Here is a 24,005-nt window from a genome sequence, read left to right on the forward strand (position 1 = left end):
ACAAGTAACTATAATGATAACTGTTACAAATGGAGATGTCACCCTTGACATGAGTTTAGAACAAAATGATTGATTGATGATTGAAAGTATGACTTCCTTCCCTCGCTTCTTCTTCACTTCAGCTTCCTCCTGGTCTTCTCCTGTCTCATTCTCTCCGTCTTCGCCACCATTCGAGAATTCAAGAATAGCTCGGAGAGTGCCTTGTACATCCTGGTGGGTATTTCCCACAAACACTTGCCACTGCACGTCCTCACCCCCGCTCCCTGCCACAGGAACTGGTGACCATCGTGGTGTTCGGCGTGGAGTACATAGCCAGGATTTGGGCGGCCGGGTGCTGCTGTCGATACCGCGGATGGAGAGGGCGGCTGAAATTCGCCCGGAAGCCTTTCTGCGTCATAGGTGATTATTGTGTGTTTGGAACACTCGAGCGCACCAACTCTCTCTCTTTCTCTCTCCTCAGACATGATGGTGCTGGTGGCCTCGGTGTCGGTGCTGGCGGCCGGCTCGCAGGGCAACGTTTTCGCCACCTCGGCCATCAGGAGCCTGAGGTTCCTGCAGATCCTGCGAATGCTGCGTATGGACCGCCGCGGTGGCACCTGGAAGCTGCTAGGCTCAGTTGTGTACGCCCACAGCAAGGTACTTTAGATTAGTCAGTGTACAGGTGTATCACACACAGAAAATGTTCTTGAAACAGCTGGCAGCAACACTCAAAAACTGCCATGCTTCACACTGTCACAGTACATGCTGGAATTTGTTTCTTCTCAATGAATCCCAGCTCCTCCGGTGCTGGCAGCACTCGTGCGCCCTGGTTTCACAAGGAAAAGAAACAATGCTCTGCTTCACAATGTCACAGTACATGCTGGAATTTTTTTTTCTCAATGAACCGCAGCTCCAAGGGTGTTGACAGCACTCGTGCGCCCCGGTTTCCCAAGAAAGAGAATGATGCTCTGCTTCACAAAGTCACAGTACATGCTGGAATGTGTTTCTTCTCAATGAACCGCAGCTCCTCCGATGTTGGCAGCACTTGTGCGCCCTGGTTTCCCAAGGAAAATAAACAATCCTCTGCTTCACAATATCACAGTACGTGGGGGATTTTGTTTCTTCTCAATGAACCGCAGCTCCACTGGTGCCGGCAGCACTCGTGCGACCGAGTTTCACAAGGAAAAGAAACGATGCTGTGCTTCACACTGTCACAGTACATGTCGGAATTTTTTTATTCTCAATGAACCGCAGCTCCTCCGGTGCCTGCAGCACTTGTGCGCCCTGGTTTCACAAGGAAAAGAAACAATGCTCTGCTTCACAATGTCACAGTACATGCTGGAATTTTTTTTTCTCAATGAACCGCAGCTCCAAGGGTGTTGACAGCACTCGTGCGCCCCGGTTTCCCAAGAAAGAGAATGATGCTCTGCTTCACAAAGTCACAGTACATGCTGGAATGTGTTTCTTCTCAATGAACCGCAGCTCCTCCGATGTTGGCAGCACTTGTGCGCCCTGGTTTCCCAAGGAAAATAAACAATCCTCTGCTTCACAATATCACAGTACGTGGGGGATTTTGTTTCTTCTCAATGAACCGCAGCTCCTCTGGTGCCGGCAGCACTCGTGCGACCGAGTTTCACAAGGAAAAGAAACGATGCTGTGCTTAACACTGTCACAGTACATGTCGGAATTTTTTTCTTCTCAATGAACCGCAGCTCCTCCGGTGTCTGCAGCACTCGTGCGCCCTGGTTTCACATGGAAAAGAAACAATGCTCTGCTTCACAATGTCACAGTACATACTGGAATTTTTTTTTCTCAATGAACCGCAGCTCCAAGGGTGTTGACAGCACTCGTGCGCCCCTGTTTCCCAAGAAAGAGAATGATGCTCTGCTTCACAAAGTCACAGTACATGCTGGAATGTGTTTCTTCTCAATGAACCGCAGCTCCTCCGATGTTGGCAGCACTCGTGCGCCCTGGTTTCCCAAGGAAAAGAAACGATCCTCTGCTTCACAATGTCACAGTACATGCTGGAATTTGTTTCTTCTCAATGAACCGCAGCTCCAAGGGTGCCGACAGCACTCGTGCGCCCCAGTTTCCCAAGGAAGAGAATGATGCTCTGCTTCACAATGTCACAGTACATACTGGAATTTGTTTCTTCTCAATGAACCGCAGCTCCTCCGATGTCGGCAGCACTTGTGCGCCCTGGTTTCCCAAGGAAAAGAAACGATCCTCTGCTTCACAATGTCACAGTACATGCTGGAATTTGTTTCTTCTCAATGAACCGCAGCTCCACTGGTGCCGGCAGCACTCGTGCGACCGAGTTTCACAAGGAAAAGAAACGATGCTTTGCTTCAAACTGTCACAGTACATGTCGGAATTTGTTTCTTCTCAATGAACCGCAGCTCCTCCGGTGCCGGCCGCATTTGGTTGCCCAGGTTTACCAAGGAGGAGAATGATGCTCTGCTTCACACTTGTCACAGTACATGCTGGAATTAGTTTCTTCTCAATGGACCGCTGGTCCACCGGTGCCGACAGCACTCGTGCGGCCGAGTTTCACAAGGAAAACAAACGATTCATTGCTTTACACTGTCACAGTACATGTCGTAATGTGTTTCTTCTCAATGAACCCCAGTTCCTCCGGTTACGGCCGCACTTGTGCGACCCGGTTTCCAAAGGAAGACAATGATGCTCTGCTTCACAATGTCACAGTACAATGTCACAGTCGCGCGGCCCAGTTTCCCAAGGAAAACAAACGATGCGCTGCTTTACACTGTCACAGTACATGCTGGATGTATTTCTTCTCAACGAACCACAGCTCCTGTGTTTCCGGCAGCACTCATGCAGCCAGGCTTCCCAAGAAAGAGAAACGATGCTCTGCTTCACAATGTCACAGTACATGCTGGAATGTATTTCTTCTCAATGAACCACAGCTCCTCTGGTGCCGTTCAGCACTCGTGCAGCCAGGTTTCCCAAGAAAGAGAATGATGTTCTGCTTCGCAATGTCACCGTACATTTTTTTCTCATCGAACCACAGCATTGATGGCAGCATTCGTGCAGCCTCAGACTATGATGCCCTGGGACCCAGTTTCTCAAGGAAAGAAATGCTCTGCTTCACACTGTCACAGTGCATGTGTGAATTGTTTTTCTTCTCAATGAACCGCAGCTCCTGTGGGACTGGCCGCACCCGTGCGACCCATTTTCCCAAGAAAGTGATTGATGCTCTGCTTCACAATGTCACAGTGCATGTGTGAATTGTTTTTCTTCTCAATGAACCGCAGCATCACCTTGATGGTGGAACTTGTGCAGCCTCAGACCGTGATGCCCTGGGACCCAGTTTCTCAGTTGGCTTCATATTGTCACAATGCATGTGTGAATTTGTTTCTTATTACTAATGAACCACAGCTCGCGCAGTGCTGGTAGCACTTGTGCTGCCCAGTTTCCCATGGAAGGAAATTATGCTCTGCTTCACAATGTCACACTACATGTTGGATTTGATGCTTCTTCTCAATGAACCGCAGTTCCTCTCTTTTCGGCAGCGCTAGTTCGCCAGTTTCCCCTAAAAGGAAATGGTGTTCTGCTCCACAATGTCACAATAGAAGTTGGAATTAGTTTCTTCTCATTGAACCCCAACTGCAAGAGTGTGAGCAGCATTCGTACAGCCCAGTTTCCCAATGAAGGAAATGATGCCGTGTGTCGAGATGTCAGAGTACATGATTGGAATTTGTTTCTTCTCAATGAACCGCAGCTCTCCCAAGGCCAGGTACTCGTGCGGTCAAGTTTTTCAATAAAGGAAATAAAGCTCTGCTTCAGGATGTCACAGTACATGCTGGAATTGATTTCTTCTCGATGAACCGCAGCTGTACCAGAACATGATGCAGTGTAACCCAGTTTCCAAAGGGAGGGCTCATGCTGCGTTTCACAATGTCACAGTTCTTGGTGGAATTCCTCAATGAACCACAGCTCCCAAGGGTCGGCAGCACTCCCGCAGTCCCACAACAGGATGCCGTGTGGATCATACGTTTGACAATGTCACAGTACATGTTACAATTAATGTATTCCCTCAATATACCGTAGCTATCCCAGTGCTGGCAGCACTCACATGCAGCCCCAGCCACGCAAAGACACTACCTTCAGTAGACCAGACATGTGTTCACTTGTATTTGTTACAAGCTGTACACTGACTACTTTAAAGTCAAACACTGCTGTAACCCTGTCATAAAATGTGTTTATTCTACTCAATTTTATAACATTTTACAAGCCTTCACAACACCATGGAATCACCAGACTTGAAGGATTTTAGTTGTTAAAGTTTGGGTGAAAAACACATGGAATCAATTCAGTTCTGAGGAGAAGATGATGGAGTCCGTCTGTAGATGTTCATTTCCAAAACCAAGACTTAAATCAAATGAAATCTGTTTATTAGTCCGCTGCTAAGAAGGAGTGTCCACACCTTGTAGAGCTGTTGCAGCAGGTGGATTGGCATGAACCAAGGCTCCAACGCCAGAGATGTCCATTGAAACAAAGGAGAGGAACATCTTCAAGAACGTGAAATTGTTCAGCAAACACCATGGGAAGGTTGTACAAGGTAGACCAAAGACAACATCAGAAAACTTGAATCACAGCAAAACAAAAGAAGAACAAAACCGGAGTCTGTGAGCCCTAAAGGAAATACAGAAAAGCCGTTGACAAGTCAACATAAAAAAAGGAAAAGCAATGGTGGACTATGGGTGACTGCATGATGCTGAAACTTCGATTTGGTTTTGGTTCCAATCAGATTTCTGAAGACGACCGCCTAAAGAAAACATGCATTGTCATTTATCTGTCAGCTAATTATGGCTGTCATTACATCTTCAATAAATACACAGGTTTAAATTTCCATCATGTTTGGGATGATGACATCATTTTTCTACAAGATAATGAAAAACAGTCAAAAGAAGAACATCTAATGTGTGGTGGAAACAGAAGAAAATGGTGGATGAAACCACTCCAAGCTTAAGTCAGAGAAAATTGTGGCAAGAGGAGTACTTGTTAAGTCCATGCCTCACACACTGCAAGCTTCTGGTATAAAAGCCAGAGGTGCTGCAACTAAGTACAATTGGTGTGTTGGACTATGTCAGGGGTTGGCAAATCAACATGTTGAAAGATCCATATTGGACCAAAAATACAAAAAACAAATCTGTCTGGAGCCGCAAAAAGTTAAAATCCTTATGTAAGTGTTATAATGGAGGCAACACATTTAGTAAGTGTCTCAGAGGGGGAGATAACTCTTGGAAATTATTGGCTTAAAACTGCCAAAGGTATAGATGTGTGTGTCCAAGTTAAATCAAAAAAACAGGCTGTCTTCTCCTAATAGATTTATTACAATCTTTGCAAGCTGGGTAACATGTGCTGTGGTCTGGAACAACATGGTAACGTTTTCTGTGGTCTGGAGCAACATGGCACACATTCAGAAATGCAGCCAATATCACATACAGATAATGTGTCATCAGACATGCAAAAATAGTTTAAATACACAGAGGACATAAGGAAATTAAATGAACTCAAATGTACCTACAAACAAGGCGTAACGATGCAATATGCACACACAGGTAGCCTAAATAGCATGTCAGCATGGATTATTAACACGCCACGCAAGTCAATAACATAAAAAAAAAAATCTCGCCTTTGTGCATTCACGCACAGTATAAAAGGTTTGGTGGACAAAACGAGACAAAGATGGAGTGGCATAAAACGCGTCTTTCTGTGGCAGTGTCGGAGAAAATTTGTACATGTAAACCTAACACCGTGAGTCAAGGACCGCCAAAATTAGTAGGACTAAACAGCGCTGGCCAAATGCTGTCATCAGTGAAGCATGAACACAACCATATCAAACAGTGGGCTTTCTAACAATTAGGAACGTTTGTGTCATGTTCGTCCTCCTACAGAAACATTATTAAAACAACAATTATGTTTTTCCCTCATCTTTTTTTGAAAAAGCTCCAGGTGCTAAAGAGATGCAGGTTGCTGACCCCCGGACTATGTGTTTGTTTTTCATTATTCCGTTTTTCCCCCTCAGAATTGATCGATTCCATCATTGTTTTCATGCTACTTGATCGAAAAATGAAACTTACAATGTATTTTCTTGAATTATTCATCGTAAATTCCGGACTATAAGCCGCTACTTTTTTCCCTACGCATTATACCCTGCAGTTTATCAAACGGCGCGGCCAATTTATGGATTTTTGTTGGCTAATGGCCATAATGTTTTGTATTCAACCGTTTTCATTAAACCAAAGCGGACGCTAAAAGTAGTGTTTCATGTTTGTGTAAAGTCGGACCCGTTTCCAGTGAGGGCTGCCCTTTGTCACCGATTCTGTTTATAACTTTTATGGATGGAATTTTTAGGCGCAGTCAGGGCGTTGAGGGGATCCGCTTTGGTGGCTGCAGAATTAGGTCTCTGCTTTTTGCAGATGATGTGGTCCTGATGGCTTCATCTGGCCGGGATCTTCAGCTTTTACTGGATCGGTTCGTAGCTGAGTGTGAAGTGACTGGGATGAGAATCAGCACTTCCAAGTCTGAGTCCGTTGTTCTCGCCCGGGAAAGGGTGGAGTGCCATCTCCGGGTTGGGGAGGAGATCTTGCCCCAAGTGGAGGAGTTCAAGTACCTAGGAGTCTTGCTTACGAGTGGGGGAAGAGTGGATTGTGAGATCGACAGGCGGATCATTGCGGCGTCTTCAGTAACGCGGACGCTGTATCGATCCGTTGTGGTGAAGAAGGAACTGAGTCGGAAGGCAAAGCTGTCAATTTACCGGTCGATTTACATTCCCATCCTGACCTATGGTCATGAGCTTTGGGTTATGGCCGAAAGGACAAGATCACGGGTACAAGCGGCCAAAATGAGTTTCCTCCGCCGGGTGAGGAGCTCAGATTAAATCCGCTGCTCCTCCACATTGAGAGGAGCCAGATGAGGTGGTTCGGCCAGCTGCTCAGGATGCCACCCGACCGCCTCAAAAGTCAAGAGAGGGTGGAGGGGTGAACTGGTGGTGGGTCGCCGGCCAAAGTGTCACTGAATTCACCGGTGTCGAGTCTAGTGGAGGTGGCAAATAGAACGCCGCTGCAGCCGGTGAGGTGGGCGACCAAGGAACGGCCACCTTCTTGGCCGTAGGGAAGGCAGACGCGAGTGGCGCCATAACCACAGCAGCCTACAAGTCTCATGTCTCTGTCCTGGAAAGCGTCCATGCACTGGCCACAGAGGGCGCCGCTTGCGGGCGCCTAATTGCCGCCTCTGCGGCCGGCCAGCTGGAAGTTGCGGGGGCGACTATACTGAAGACGAGGAGGATGGCAGCGCTCTGGAAAGGTCCACCAGAGACGAGGAGGCTGATGTTGTCAGAGAGATGAGGAGGACGATGTCGTCGGGGTCAGAAACAAAGCAGCAGGCTGAGGAGCTGACCAAGGTGCAGGAGCGGGCGCTGGCCATGGTGCTGAAGCACGGGCTAGCCGTGGAGCCGAAGCGGACACTGGCCATGGTGCTGAAGCAGGCGCTGCTGACATGGGGACCAGTCTGGGTGCGTGTACAGGGAACCGTCTAAGTTTGAATCACTGGAGGCGACTCATAGCGTCTATACATGGTCACAGGGAAACCTTAGGGGTTTCGAAAAAGGCACGGGACTAAGGGAACTCTGCCGTCTGGGCCCTAATCTTTTGGCCAGAATGTACTGTTGTTTGTACAGAGGGAGGAGATGGCACATTCGGGAGGGGCATAGTTGAACTCATATTTATTTATATATAAACAATATATATGAATTATGAATAATAATATTACTAAACAGGGGAATTTGAATGTGTGAACTAATCCAAAAGTTTGTGCTGTGTGACTATGTGTGGTGATTAACTGTTGAGTGTTACCGGTAGTGTTGAGCGACAGACGAAAGATTCCGGGCTAGAGAGACGTGGCGCGTGCAGGTGCGCTCTTGGAGGCGCAATCAGCAGAGCGCACAGATGAGTGCGCATTGGAATGCGCCTTGGCCGTGACAACCATGGTGTTTCTTCTCATATGGATTCTTCATATATGTATTATCAAAGACACTTTTGGATGAATTTTCTGGGTGAATGCCTATAGTTTTTTCCGCTGTTTAAAGCCTTGAACCGGAAGTAGAAGTGTGGTTCCGTCTTCTAGCTGTCCATAGTGTTTTTAGTGATTATTCATTCATCACTCCAAACAACGTTTGTAAGTTTTACAGTATACTGTAACTAAAACAATGCTTACTTACTAAACTGTCCCATGTGTGATGTCTGTAGGAGTGTTTTCATGCATATTTGTATGTGCAATCGTAATGTAATCAAGCTAGCGTTGTTAGCATTAGCTAACATGCTAACACATTTACATGATTAACTTACAACAGGATTATTTTGGATTGTTTACATTTTGTAAATTCACCGAAACCCAAAACGTCACTGTGGAGTTATTGAATCTGTTTAGATCAGGGGTGTCAAACTAATTTTAGATCGGGGGCCGCATGTGAAAAATCTATTCCAAGTGGGCCGAACTGGTAAAATCACGACACGATAACTTAAAAATAAAGACAACTTCAGATTGTTTTCTTTGTTTAAAAATACAACAAGCACATACTGAAAATGTACAAATCATGATGTTTTTTTGTTTTTTTTACACTTACATGTTACGGTTGATAGTGTTCTATCTTTATTTGTCATTATTTACATTTTCTGAATCAATTGTGTGATAATATTCATCAGTCAACTAATTGGTGTTCATTTTCAATTTATCAAGATACAATTACATCAAAATCAATTTACAGTATGTTTTTTATGTAGTTTGATCATTTTCCTCAACTGATGTACTAAACATCATGTGGTTTACTTTGTAAATATGTAGCATCAAAGATACAAAGAATTGCTCTTGGGACATCCAGTGGACTCTTTTAGAACAACTGTTTCTTTCATTAAAAAAATTCTGGTTAGTTTTTATACTTAGCAAACTCATGCCGCGTGCCGGATAAAACCTGTTCGTTGGTCTGATCTGGCCCCCGGGCCGTACGTTTTAGCTGATTGGAGAGCTAGCTTGCGCAGCTAGTGGTTCCATGACGACGACTTCTGTTTTGTTTGAACGTCCCTTTTACTGCCGCGTTACAGGCACGTTTGGAAACAAATAAGGTATGTAAATAAATATTTGTGTGAATATCTAATTTTGCAAGGTTTATATCAGTTGATTATAGTCTAGTGCGGCAAATATATGGGGAATAAATATATTTTTAAATTTAGTAGGTGCAGTTTACATAGCCGCTCTATAGTCCGGAAAATCCGGTAAGTGTTTTTTCAGGTCAAAAAGTAGACATTTGAAATGACTTTAGTTTGGTTTTGGTTTTTCTTTTTTCCTACAAATTGAAACAATTGATTCCACATCCTCTGCCCAGGGGTTGTAGGAGTGGTTATACAAGCTATTATAAGGTGAGGTTACTTTGTAAAAACGGTGTAATACTCACCTTCTAACGTCCATATTGAACCATACTCCTCACTGGCACTCGTCAGCACTTAACGCCTGTGAAGACGTTCTGTTAGCGTGGATGCTTCCTCTGTAGGAGCTCATCACGGCGTGGTACATCGGCTTCCTGTGTCTCATCCTGGCTTCATTCCTGGTCTACTCTGTGGAGAAGGAGTCCAACAAAGAGTTCGAGACCTACGCTGATGCCCTCTGGTGGGGACTGGTAGGACAACACCGTCCAGTCATGGAAACAAATTGAAAAAAACAAAATATTGTCTCTTAATGCAACATTCTCATCCTCAGATAACACTTACCACCATCGGCTATGGAGATAAGGTCCCCAAGACGTGGAATGGACGCTTATTAGCGGCCACCTTCAGTATGATCGGCGTGGCCTTCTTTGCACTTCCTGCTGTGAGTAATTTTACTAATAAGATACATTATATTTTATAAAGCAAGCTTGGCTGACAGCATCTCTTCATTTATTTTGTCAATAATAGTAAAAATATGTGAACACAGCTTTTTGTTTCATACAATATTTTGACCAAGACAAGTCAGTGCTGCAAAAATAACACTAGAATTGCGTGTGAATGCCCTATGTGCGCAAGACGCCGATATGCGGGAGTGGAACTGAAATGCTTGAATGTTCAAGGTGAGTGGGAACAGTTCGAATCAACTGAGAAATGTGGGATATGGATAGTTTGTATATTGCCCAATAATTTTTAATGGGGGGGAAATCCCTGGTAGTTCCAGGTAATCAGGGAATTTTTGGAACCGGGAAAAATGCTGGTTTGAATGTCCCGGGTGAGTGGATTCTGTGGGTGGTGGAGCGATTCAAACCGGGTGAGAAATGTGAGATATGCAGACGTTTGTATATTGCCCATTCATTGTTAATGGACAGAAATTCCTCTAAATTTCAGGAAAACCAGGAATTTGGGGAAAAGGAAAACATGGTTTGCCTTCAATATTTCGAAAGAGTAGTGTGTGTGGAGGGTCCAAATCGGGTAAAAAGTGGCGCTAAATTGAGAAAATGTTGGGAATTGTAGAACTTTGAATATGTCCATTCATTTGAATGGAAATTTCGGGAAAACCGTGAGTCTTTGAAAATATTGATTTCAGCACAATTGTCCTTGATGATATGAATGGGTTGGTGTTGGAATTTTTCTAATCGGTTGAAAAATGTTGACATAGTAACAGTTTTAATTGTGAATTGGTATTTTGGAATTCATGGAATTTTGGGGAAAACTGGAAAAGAAAATAGGAACTAAGAGAAAATTAAGAGGAATTTTGTGTAGGTGAATGGTTGAAATTGGTTGAAAAATGTGGACTGTGAAAACATTGGGACAAGAGGTGAAAATAGGACTTTGGAAATATCGGGAATTCGAAGAGTGCCTGGAATTTCTTGGAACTTGGAAAATGATTTGATTGACCAAGATGAGTGAAAGGTGTTGAAATTGGAACGATTCAAATCAATTGAGAAATGTGGGATGTGAAGAGGTTTTTATATTGCCCATTCATTTTTAATGGGGGTAAAATTCCTGGTAATTCCAGGTAATCAGTGAATTTTGGAACCGGGAAACATGCTGGCTGGAATGTCCCAAGGTCAGTGGAGTGTGTGGATGTTGGAACGGTTCAAATCGGGTGAGAATTGTGCGCTCAGCAGAAGTTTGTATATTGCCCATTCGTTGTCAATGAAGAGAAATTCCTGGAAATTTCAGGAAAACCAGGAATTTTGGGTAATCTGGGATATTTTTGGCTTTTTTGTGAGCTCACAGTTTCCGGTCGAGCCGAACCTTTTGTTACTAGAACAGTTCTGATCGGATGAAAACTGTGGGCTGAAGAAATATTTTATAAATATTTATTTACATACCTTAATTGTTTCCAAACGGTGTCTGTTACATGGCAGTAAAACGGCCGATCAAACAAAACAGAAGTCATCTTCATGGACCCTCTAGCTCAGGGGTAGGGAACCTATGGCTCTAGAGCCAGATGTGGCTCTTTTGATGACGGCATCTGGCTCTCAGATAAATCTTAGCTGGCATTGCTTAACACAATAAGTCAGTGTTTTTCAACCTTTTTTGAGCCAAAACAAATTTTTTTCATTGAAAAAATTCTGAGGCGCACCACCAGCAGAAAACATAAAAAAATTGTTCTCACAATAGCTCTTGTCTCCATGTAGGTGTACTGTCAAGCCGTAACTTATTTTGAGTTTTTTCGGTGTTTTCCTGTGTGACTTGCGCTCCTATTTTGGTGGCTTTTCTTCTTTTGTTGGTGTTTTCCTGTAGCAGTTTCATGTCTTCCTTGAATGCTATTTATCGCACGTGCTTTGTTTTTACAATCAAGTCTATTTAAGTTGTGCGGATGCACTCCTTCCCTGTGTGAACAATGTTGATTGTTATGCCATGTACGGTTGTACTTTGTGGACGCCGTCTGCTCCGCACACTGTAAGTCTTTGCTGTCGTCCAGCATTCTGTTTTTGTTTACTTTGCCGCCAGTTCAGTTTTAGTTTTGTTTTGCTTCAATGCCTTTTCTTCGCGGCACTCGCCTTTTGTTTATTTTTAGTTTAAGTGTTAGATATGTTTTTACCTACATGCTGCCTCCCGCATATTGTGATCACGACATACCATGTTCCCGACATCTACAAAAGCAATTAGCTACCTGCTGCCACCTACTGATATGGAAAAGTATTACACACTTACTCTGCCCAGCTGTAGACAACACAGACACTCAATAAAAGCACATTTTTGAATTATAGTTACAGGTTTGCAAAACATATTATCAACCCAATTAGGTGAAATTACATAATCTCTCCCACGACACACCAGACTGTATCTCAGTGTGCCGCGGCACAGTGGTTGAAAAACACAGCGATATGTAATTGATAATTCCGCAGGTAATCACAGTGTTAAAAATAACGTTCAAAATATGAAACATTCTCATGCATTTTAATCCATCCATCCGTTTTCTACCGTTCCTGTTCAAGAAGTCGCATTAATGGTAAGAACTATTTTATTCATTAGCTTCAGAATAACAATGTTATTAAAAAGAAGAAGATACTTACTATATTCTTAAAATGTTGGTCTTACTTAAAAATGCACACATTTATTTTTATTCAGTGTTAAAAATTATTATATGGCTCTCTCGGAAATACATTTTATAATATTTTGCTTTCATGGCTCTCTCAGCCAAAAAGGTTCCCGACCCCTGCTCTAGCTGCATAAGATAGCTCTCCAATCAGCTAAACAGACTCAATAACTCCATGGTGGTTTTGGTGAATTTACTGAGGAATTAGTGAAACTGAAACCATACAAAAATAATGCCATTGTAAGTTAATAATATTAACACAGACCGTCGTAGACATGTTAACAAAACACCAGATAAAATGTCTGCTAATGGGTGCCTTTGTGGTCTTTATACACGCACCATTATAATATTTTTATTACTGACTACGGTAGCCTAAATGGGCAGACAATCCATCAAGCGGTGCGGCTTCAAAGTCGTTCTAAATCATTTTGATAGATTTTTGAGCGCCGTGTGTAACGTTCTTTACTTTCAATGGAACATTTAAAGTGTTGGTGTTGTTTACTGGCATCATTTTGCAGTCTACACATATCTCTTATGTGGGACTGCCATCTACTGGTTACACTTATCATTACACTATGTACCAAATAAAATTGCTTCGAGGTCGGTAAGCACAACCAGAATCATTTCGTACATCAGGCGCACCGTTGATTGAGAAAATGAAAGGATTTTAAGTGCGTCTCATAGTCCGAAAAATACAGTAAGTAAGAATTGTTTTAGTAGTATTGTAAAACTTACAAACGTTGCTTGGAGTGATGAATGAAGAATCCATTTGAGTAGAAACGCTATGGACGGCTAGAACAATGAACCGAATGTCGGTTGAAAAAAAAAAAACACGAGTGATGAATGAAAGGACGCTGCTGCACCTACTTGTTTTTTTTTTTAATTCTTGCCGTTAGTGAAGAAAAATCCCTAAATCAGCCGCTCCGTCAACCTGCCTGGACCTACAAAAACTCTGCCCCCCTTCACATTCCCGAAGTGATGTCATAATGCCGACAGCTATCATTTTTGTCACTCGTCCTTATTACAGGGTCAGCGTCGTGTCCCCCCCGAGATTCAATGTCGTCAGCAGTAGCGATAATACAATGTGGGTCGTAATGCAGCGTCAGCTCTCACTCCACAGTACAGTAAGCTGTGCCTTTGGGAGAATTGCACACTTTCTTTAGTTGCTGCTGGAATAAACAAGTCAAGAGCAGCAGAATAAAGTTAAAGTTAAAGTACCAATGATTGTCACACACACGCTAGGTGCGGTGAAATTATACTTTGCATTTGACCCATCCCCACAGGGGAGCAGTAAGCAGCAGTAGTGGCCGCGCTCGGGAATCATTTGGTCATTTAACCCCCTATTCCAACCCTTGATGCACCAGTCAGCTTTGGTTTTGTCAGGGATTCTCAGTTTGCTATTATTCCCCCCTTTGGGAGATATAAAAGTTTTTGAGCACCCCCAAAAACAATTTGCTACAAGTACACTTCTGCATAACATTGTATCATAATTAACATGAAAGAAAACAAAACAAAGACATACATACACATATATACATACATACATTTATATATATATATATATATATATATATATATATATATATATATATATATATATATATATATATATATATATATATATATATATATATATATATGTACAGTGGGGCAAAAAAGTATTTAGTCAGCCACCGATTGTGCAAGCTCTTCCACTTAAAATGATGACAGAGGTCTGTAATTTTCATCATAGGTACACTTCAACTACGAGAGACAGAATGTGGAAAAAAATTCCAGGAATTCACATTGTAGGAATTTTTAAGATTTTATTTGTAAATTATGATGGAAATAAGTATTTAGTCAACCATTCAAAGCTCTCACTGATGGAAGGAGGTTTTGGCTCAAAATCTCACGACACATGGCCCCATTTATTCTTTCCTTAACACGGATCAATCGTCCTGTCCTAGCAGAAAAACGGCCCCAAAGCTTGATGTTTCCACCCCCATGCTTCACAGTAGGTGTGGTGTTCTGGGGATGCAACTCAGTATTCTTCTTCCTCCAAACACGACGAGTTGAGTTTATACCAAAAAGTTCTATTTTGGTTTTATCTGACCACATGACATTCTCCCAATCCTCTGCTGTATCATCCATGTATCCATTTTGCACACCTGCACAATCGGTGGCTGACTAAATGCTTTTTTGCCCCAATGTATGTATATTTAAAAATGTGTAAAATTACATATGTATAGGCTATAAATGTGTGTTTTTGTTTTATGTATATACGTGTGTGTTTATATGTTTGTATAATGTATAAATGTGTGCATGTATGTGTATGTATGTATGTGTGTGTGTATGTATGTGTATATATATATATATATATATAGGGTTGTACGATATACCGGCACTAGTATAGTATCGCGGTACGAATGAATCAAAAACGGTACTGTACTCTGTTTGAATAGTACCGATTCCCCAGCAACGTCTTTATGTGACATTGCTGGTTTTAGCAGCAGAGGAGCATGTTGGGCAGCGCACACACACAGAGTACTTACAAGCAGACACAGTGTGTAGACCAAAAAGGGAGAACGGACGCATTCTGGTGTAAAAACTAAAGATAAAGGTGAAGTTATAATACTGAAACACCCTCAGGAAGAGTTGCTTTAAAATATGGCTAGCAGCTAATATCCACCCTCAGTCGGCACTGTTTTAGCTACTTGTAAATCACTAATCTCAGCCTACATGGCAACAAATAAAGTACTTTTCTTACAAGTAACATTATCACTGGAGGACAAGGAATAGCTAAACATGCTTCACTACACACCGTAGCTCACCGGGGTCACAGCTAATGGCGTTCTTTTTGAATGTAAACAAATGCCTTGGGTGGATCTACACCTGACATCCACTGTAGTGAAACCAAGTACAAGAGCGTATCTAGTTGATACCACTGTGATTACATTGATTTTTTTATTGTTACAAAATGTTTTTTTATATTATGTTTATAAACTCGGGAAATACGTCCCTGGACACATGAGGACTTTGAATATGACCAATGTATGATCCTTTTAACTACCTGGTATCAGATCGATACCTAAATGTGTGGTATCATCCAAAACTAATGTAAAGTATCAAACAACAGAAGAATAAGTGATTATTACAGTTTAACAGAAGTGTACATAGAACATTTTAAAAGATAAAGTAAGCAGATATTAACAGTAAATGAACAAATAGATTAATAATGCATTTTTACAGTGTGTCTCTCATAATGTTGACAAAATAATAGAATGATAAATGACACAATATGTTACTGCATACGTCAGCAGACTAATTAGGTGCCTTTGTTTTCTTTTACTTACTAATAAAAGACAAGTTGTCTATCTATTGCTGAATTTCCCCCAGGGATCAATACAATATTCTATTCTATTCTATTATGTTCACTATTTTATTTAAGGACTAAATTGCAATAAGAAACGTATATTTAATGTACACTAAGAGTTTTTGTCCAAATAAAGACAATAATGACATTTTTTGTGATCGCTTTTATTTAGAAAAGTATGGAAATACATTTTGGTAGTGGTACCAAAATATTGTTATGGGGACAACCCTCCTGTGAAGGTAGCCTGAAACATGAACTTTGCTGTTGTCATCCTTGAGCAGGGCATTCTTGGTTCTGGCTTTGCCCTCAAAGTCCAAGAGCAGCACAGGCAGAAACATTTTCAAAAGAGACGCAACCCTGCAGCGAATCTCATTCAAGTAGGTCTTTGTCTTTTGCTTTATTTTTCCATTGTCCCCATCTTTAAGTGCTGCCCCTATTTCCTTCTCCTTCTTCCTCCTCCTTTTTTTCTAGGCTGCTTGGCGGTTTTATGCAACCAACCTGTCCCGCACAGATCTGATGTCTACCTGGGACTTCTATGAGCAGACTGTGGCTGTGCCAGTCTACAGGTATTCATTGTTCAAGTTGACATTTATTAAAAAAAAGATCATTCCAAAATCCTGTAAAACAATTACACCATTTAAATGTTCACCCCGCGACCCCAAAAGGGAATAAGCAGTAGAAATGGATGGATGGATTTAAATATTCATGATAATTATTTAATGGATTTTGATATATATTCATAGATATTTGGATATTTTAAATATGACTTCATCCTGTTTAATAATACAAAACAAATCTTCGATCAGTAATTTAATCTTATAAACTTAGGAAGGTGTTATTTTTCATCATGTAAAAACAGTATAATGGCATTTTTGTCTCCTGAAATTACAATTTATTCTCCTTACAGCTCTCTCAAGAAAAAAAAATATTATTTACTTATTCCCTCAACGTTTTTTTTGTCCTGAAGTGTTAGTTTTTTTTTCCTGGATTTTGCTAATTATTTGCCTAGAAAAGTAGAAAAATGCATAGATTTTCCACAAGAAAATACGATATTTAGTAAATATAATAATAATAAAACAAATATTTTTAGTTGAAAGGTTTTTTCATTAAATTATTAGCAATTATTAGCAATATGTAGTAAATTCACAAAAATAGATTGTAATAAAATGACTGATCTATATTTAAAAATAATAACATTATTTTTTTATCAGTCAATGTAAAATCACTTTATACAGTAAATAAAATAATACAGGTTCATTATGTTATATTGCAGGTTATTTTTCATATTATTATTAGCTTTCTTGAAAATTTCAGTTTTTACCTCTTAAATTTACAAAAATATGTTGTAGTATGACTTTTATCTCTGATTTAAAGGAGCCATATGTAATAATTTAATGTCAAGTCATCAAGTGATATGTCAAAAGGCATTAATAAATCATGTTATTTTTCAATACCTCTATAACTGATGACAGTATTTTAGCCGGGATATGCTCATTTCAAAATTAGATTTACAGCCCGGAAATCTTGTTATTGTTTTAATTTCGATGCTCCGCCCTCCATCCTTTGACCAATTAGAAAGTCTGAGAGTGTGTCACATTCAAGGTTACCAGTAAAGCACCGCCATCTTCGTCTAGCTACTGCCACTGGTAAAGTTCCTGAAACATGTCAGACCTTAGTCAGTCTAAAAGTTACCATTCTCAACTTATTCATGACAAAGCCAGGAACAAAACCAGGATTTGTATTGTGGATGCCTTTGAAAGATGTAGACCATCGAATATTTTTTCATCTGACGCCAAACTTGCTCATTTCCTCTTTCATAGGTAAGTCAGGCATTTACCTTTTCTTATTACTTGTAATAAATTGACTTTTGGTATGAAAACTATATTAGTCCAATACAGTCTATGGTCTTGTCTAACAAAGCTAGTATGTTCCTGAAACCAATGCTTAGTGCATTGGTTCTTAACCTTGTTGGAGGTACCAAACCCCACCAGTTTCATATGCGCATTCGCCGAACCCTTCATTAGTTAAAAATAAAATGTTTTTTTTTTTCAAATTCAAGACAAAGTTATATGTTTTTGGTAACCCTTTAGTATAGGGAACATATTCTAACTAACAAAGACTTAATTTTGTCCTGATCTGTGATCTGGATCATGTTTTTGTTATTTTTTGTTAGTCTTTGAACTCTCTTAGTTCCTGTTTGCGCTCCCTTCTTTTCTTTGGTTACCTTGCCGACTTATGATTTTCACCTGCCACTGGTGTTTGGACCGCGCACCCGTTTCTAATCAAGACCCTTATTTAAGTCTGTCTTTGCCAGTAAGTCAGCCTGGCGTCATTGCTTGTTTTCATGCGATACCACAGCTCATGTTGCTCGATTCATGCCGTGTCCACGTAAGTCTTGTTTATTTTTTGCCACAGTTTCGTGTTTGTTCGAAGCCATAGTTTATGTTAGTTTGTTTCATGCCACAGTTTTGTGTTTGTTCCCCGCCATAGTTTATGTTTGTTTACCTCATGCCCTGCCAAGATTTTTTGAGTTAATAAATATGTTCCTACCTGCAAGCCTTGTCCGGAATAGTCCGTTTGCATCCCGGCAGAACAAACCTCGCAGTAAGCTGCGACCCCTCAGTCATGACAGAATGATCATAAGTCGACATGGTAACCAAACAAAACAAGGGAGCGCAAACAAGAACTAAAAGAGTCCAAAAACTAACAAAAAATAACAAAAACATGATCGAGACCACAGATCATGACCAATTTAGAGTTATTTGGACACTAGGGGAACATATTCTAAGTAATAAAGACTTAATTTAGAGTTATTTTGTTAGGGTTAGGGTTAGAAGGTTAGGGTTACAGTAATAAGGCCATACCGAATAGGCATTAATAAGTACTTAATGACTAGTCAAGAGCCAATACGTTACTAATTTGCATGTTAACAAGCAACTAATTAATGGTGAACATGTTTCCCACACTTAAGTGTTACAATGTTTTTGTTACTGGTGCACAAATTGAACCGTGCATGAACATCACCTTCTTCAAACAACAAAAGCAACGCAATGGATAAACTCACAACAAATTACACACATGCAAATCAGTCAGCTGTTGCCGTATCCGTAATACACCGATAGGGAGAAGTTTGTATTTACACGATGAGTCTGGTACGTTTTGACCTCCGCCGAACCCCTGAGGCCAACTCACCGAACCCGTTGGGTTCGATCGAACCCAGGTTAAGAACCACTGGCTTAGTGTGATGGTGCTTAGCTCCTAGTGCAATTCTAAGCATGCTAGACCGGTCAATGAAACATCGACATACAGGCATAATGGGGGAAATATATGCCCGTTAGCCTGTATGTCGACGTGTCATCCAACTGACAGGGCAAAATATATTTAGGACGAATAAAACCTATGTGGATATGGGTATTGTCAGTGCCTATTTCATTCTCAATATGCTGATACGCTGAGGATATGGGTTCCAACATTAGCACAGCTCATTGCGATATGTGGTTGTATTTGCTCATAATGCATCACATGTAATGATTTGTGTATTGACATGGTAGTAGGCTATATAATTTATGCCTAATGTGGTTTTTGCGTAACTTGTGTTGGCTCATAGAATCGTACTCTGCACTGAAAGATAGTGATGTCTGTACATGGAAGAGAATGCAGTGCATCAGGTTGAATGCAACTTGGGGTTATGCTGAACGAAATGTGGCGGTCATTTTACTGTGGCCTTGACTTGCCATCAAAGTAGGCCTATGCCATATATTATATATTCCATCCATCCATTTCTACCGCTTATACCATTTGGGGTCGCGGGGGGCGCTGGTGCCTATCTCAGCTACAATGGGGCGGAAGGCGGGGAACACCCTGGACAAGTCGCCACCTCATCGGAGGGCCAACACAGATAGACAAATATATAATTATAACTAGACATATAACTAGACAAACTAGACATTTTAGCAATCTGTCCCTACTAAAATATTGCTGTGTAACTTTACAGATACATTCGGGTAATGGACATCAGTAAAATGTGGCATAATTACTTAGTAAACCATCTTTCAAGAAGCATAAACAAGAAAAAACCTACAGTGCAGGCCTCGTCTGTTGCCATTTGAAGTTCCTTGGAGTAGGATGAATCTCTGGCAACCTCAGTCATGGAGAGGGGGAGAGACTACAGGATTTTGACCGGGATTGCAGTACCATTTCTGAAAACATTACTACATATGGCACCTTTAAAATTACAACATTATTCGTAAATAGGATTTTTTTGTAAAAATGCTATATATGCTAAATACAATATTTTTCCAATGTATTCTGTTAAAATACAAGCTTTTTATCGTATTATTATTGTCTATTGTAATAAAATTGATAGTTTTACCTCATAAAGTCACAAAATTATATTACTATTATGTTGCAATTGGCTTGTAATTGTAATTATTATTTTATGACTTTTTTTGTGAAAAAAAATATTCTTGTGTTTTTTTTCCCTTTATAATTTCACAATATTCACACAATTCTATACAGTAACTTTATTCTTTAATTTGTTTCCTACTTTATTCATTTTATATGATTTTTATTTTCTTGCGTTCTTTACAATAATCCTTGGAACCTTCCACAAGAAAATATTATATGTAGCACTTATGATTATAATAATACAAATAATTATAAAATATTCTGTTACGTTACAAGCTATTTCTCCTAATTTCATTGGCTATTCTTGGAAGAAATATTGATTTAGCCTCAAAAGTCACAAAAATACAGTATATTAAAATATTATGACTTTAATCTATAATTATAAATGTGTTCTTATATTATGATTTGCTTGTAAAAAAAAAAAAAAAATTTAAATCCTGTAGTGTTACAATTTTATCAAACGTCTATACCGTAACTCTAGTTTTTCTTTTTTTAATTCAATTTTTTTTATTCTTATGTTTTTTACAACTACCTTATTTCCTTGAATTGCCACCAAGGCGTTAATTAATTTAAAACCTCTTCTCACTCCTGCACTTACCAAAGGCATGAGATAAAAGAAAGCATGCGGTAATTATTTTAAAACCTCTTCTCATTCCGGCACTTACCAAAGGTATGCATTAAAAATTGGAGTGTGATGTAAGCTTGGACCTTAAATCCTACTGAATAGCTCTTAATTGTCTTCCTTTTATGCGATTTCAAATTACCGGTATTGAAATCAGCCTCCTCCATTTTGAAAACGATGACAGGGGAAGTATCACTCGTGACGTCACGAGTTTGACCAGGCGGTAATACTAAGCATGCGCTAATTATTTAGGGAGGCGAGTTTGACCCGACAGTAATTTAAGGCATGCGCATACTATATGCCCTGCGGCAATTCAAGGAAATACGGTATGTCTTGGGGAAAATTATATTATTTTTTATACTTTTTTTTTTAAACCCTTTTTTAAAACATAAATAATATTGTGAACAATTTCTCCCAACATTGTCGTATTAGGCCTGATAAAAACAAATCTGCCTCATTGACTTTCACAGCGGAGATTTCATGAAGCAGCAGAATAGGCCACTTGTCCTTTCTGCTTAGAACGACTTTAATCCATCCAACTACTAAATGGAGGTGATGAGCGGCGCTAAAGTCAACTGCCAAACTGAATTGAATGAAGCACCCGCGGGCCAAATTAACCTTTGCTCAGCCCTGCAGAGAGTCTGAAATGTTATTTTGAATGACTAAATATCTTAAATGCCTCTTCTCCCTTTTAGAATAATTCCACCTCTGAATCAATTGGACCTGCTGAGGAATCTGAAGGGGAGGTCCTTCAGGTAGGAACACATTCTCTCTGTGAAGAAAGGGATGCTGTAATAACAAAGCAATCATGTCAAAGAGGGTTCATCAAAAAATGAATTAAATCAATACAAAAAAACAGGAAATAATTTACATTGACCTCATGTTAAAAACAATATAAACAACATACACTATATTGCCAAAAGTATTTGGCCACTTGCCTTGACTCCTATATGAACGTGAAGTGCCATCCCATTCCTAACCCATAGGGTTCAATATGATGTGGGTCCACCTTTTGCAGCTATTACAGCTTCAACTATTTTGGGAAGGCTGTCCACAAGGTTGCGGAGTGTGTTTATAGGAATTTTCCACCATTCTTTCAAAAGTGCATTGGTGAGGTCACACACTGATGTTGGTGGAGAAGAACTGGCTCTCAATCTTCGTTGTAATTCATCCCAAAGGTGTTCTATCGGATTCAGGTCAGGACTCTGTGCAGGCCAGTCAAGTTCATTCACACCAGACTCTGTCGCCCATGTCTTTATGGACCTTGCTTTGTGCACTGGTGCACAGTCATGCTGGAAGAGGAAGGGGCCCGCTCCAAACCGTTCCTACAAGGTTGGGAGCATGGAATTGTCCAAAATGTTTTGGTATGCTGGAACATTCAAAGTTCCTTTCACTGGAGCCCAACTCCTGAAAAACAACCCCACGCCCTAATTCCTCCTCCACCAAATTTCATGCTCAGCACAGTGCAGTCCGAAATGTAGCGTTCTCCTGGCAACCTCCAAACCCAGACTTGTCCATCAGATTGTCAGATGGAAAAGCATGATTCATCGCTCCAGAAAACGCGTCTCCACTGCTCGAGAGTCCAGTGGTGACGTGGTTAACGCCACTGCATCCGACCCTTTGCATTGGACTTGATGATGTATGACTTAGATGAAGCTCTCTGCGTTCTGTACGTGAGGTAATTGGAAGGTCACATAAAGCTTGGAGCTCTGTAGCAACTGACAGTGCAAAGACTTTCTGTACAATGTGCTTCAGCATCTGCTGACCCTTCTCTGTCAGTTTACGTGGTGTACCAATTTGTGGCTGAGTTGCTGTTGTTCCGAACAACAGCAACTCTTCCATTTTCTTACAATAAAGCCGACAGTTGACTTTGGAATATTTAGGAGCGAGGACATTTCATGACTGGATTTGTTGCACAGGTGGCATTTTATGACATTTCCACGCTGGAAATCACTGAGCTCCTGTGAGCGGCCCATTCTTTCACAAATGTTTGTAGGAACAGTCTCCAAGCCTAAGTGCTTGATTTTATACACATGTGGCCTGGCCAAGTGATTAGAACACCTGATTCTGATAATTTATATGGATGGCTAAATACTTTTGGCAATATAGTGTATTTTAACACACAAGTTTAAATGTGTGTAGTCACTGTTAATAGAAACAACAAAATGTGATTTTTTTTTTTCAAATTAAGGCTGCGTTCACACTTGTGGTTTAGTACGTTGTTTTGTTTTCCTTTCACAGTTTTTTTGTCATGTGACATGTGAAAAGCTGTGTGGTAAAGAACATACACCATATTTTACAGACTATAGAGCGCACCAGTATATAAGCCACACCCACTAAATTAAAAACAAACAAAACATTTTTCCATATATTAGACACACCGGACTATAGCTTGTAAAATGTGTTATTTACACAGAAATATTTAGTAAATGTTTATTTACATTACTTTCCTAAGGTGTCTGTACATGGCAATAAAATGGCTGATCAAACAAAACATAAGTTTTTATTTTTTGATATATTTCTTTGACAGGGACAGCACAATGAAACATTGCTACCAATAGGTAACCCATGTCAAAGTACATAAGACTTCTAGCCACAGACTCATTTGCAACTCTCGTCCCTGGTTAGGCTTTTAAAGAAAAGTTGAGAAAAGTGAAAAACGCATACAAGAAGATTTAGACAAGTACATAATAAAAATACATTAAAGATAATTGGCCCCATTTGTCCATACTACACCCAGTTTTAGTGCTCACACTTTTGATTTTCCTGAAGCCACTTTTTCAGTTTTGTGGAGAAAAGTTTAATATCCGACATCGTCATGGACCCACTATCTGCGCAAGTGAGCTCTCCAATAAGCTAAACAAACTCAATAACTACACGGTGATGTTTTGGTGAATTTACTGAGGACTTTGTGAAACTGAAACAATGCAAAAAGAATGCAGTTATAAGTTAATAATACTAGCACAGACACTTGTAAACGTGTTGGCATGTTAGCTAATGGTAACGACGCTCGCTTGATTAATTACAATAGCACGTACAAATGTGCATGAAAACACTCCTACAGACATCACACATGGGACGGTTTAG

At 40.5% G+C, this 24,005-nt stretch overlaps 1 protein-coding gene across 6 annotated transcripts in view; it reads left to right on the forward strand.

The window, feature by feature from the left end:
* Nucleotides 1-24,005, forward strand: part of kcnq2a (potassium voltage-gated channel, KQT-like subfamily, member 2a) — a 120,066-nt gene that overhangs the window by 53,569 nt on the left and 42,492 nt on the right. For all 6 annotated transcript variants that reach the window (XR_009804571.1, XM_061888994.1, XM_061888995.1 and 3 more), the window contains exons 2-9: nt 123-213; nt 273-399; nt 461-636; nt 9,551-9,676; nt 9,757-9,867; nt 16,171-16,266; nt 16,361-16,455; nt 21,614-21,673. Coding sequence is in view for 5 of the 6 variants with exons in the window: in XM_061888994.1 (XP_061744978.1) it covers nt 123-213; nt 273-399; nt 461-636; nt 9,551-9,676; nt 9,757-9,867; nt 16,171-16,266; nt 16,361-16,455; nt 21,614-21,673 (882 nt within the window). In the remaining variant the exon portion in view is untranslated. The remainder of the gene's footprint in view (nt 1-122; nt 214-272; nt 400-460; nt 637-9,550; nt 9,677-9,756; nt 9,868-16,170; nt 16,267-16,360; nt 16,456-21,613; nt 21,674-24,005) is intronic.

Source organism: Nerophis ophidion, linkage group LG27 (assembly GCF_033978795.1).
Source record: "Nerophis ophidion isolate RoL-2023_Sa linkage group LG27, RoL_Noph_v1.0, whole genome shotgun sequence".
Lineage (NCBI taxonomy): Eukaryota > Metazoa > Chordata > Actinopteri > Syngnathiformes > Syngnathidae > Nerophis > Nerophis ophidion.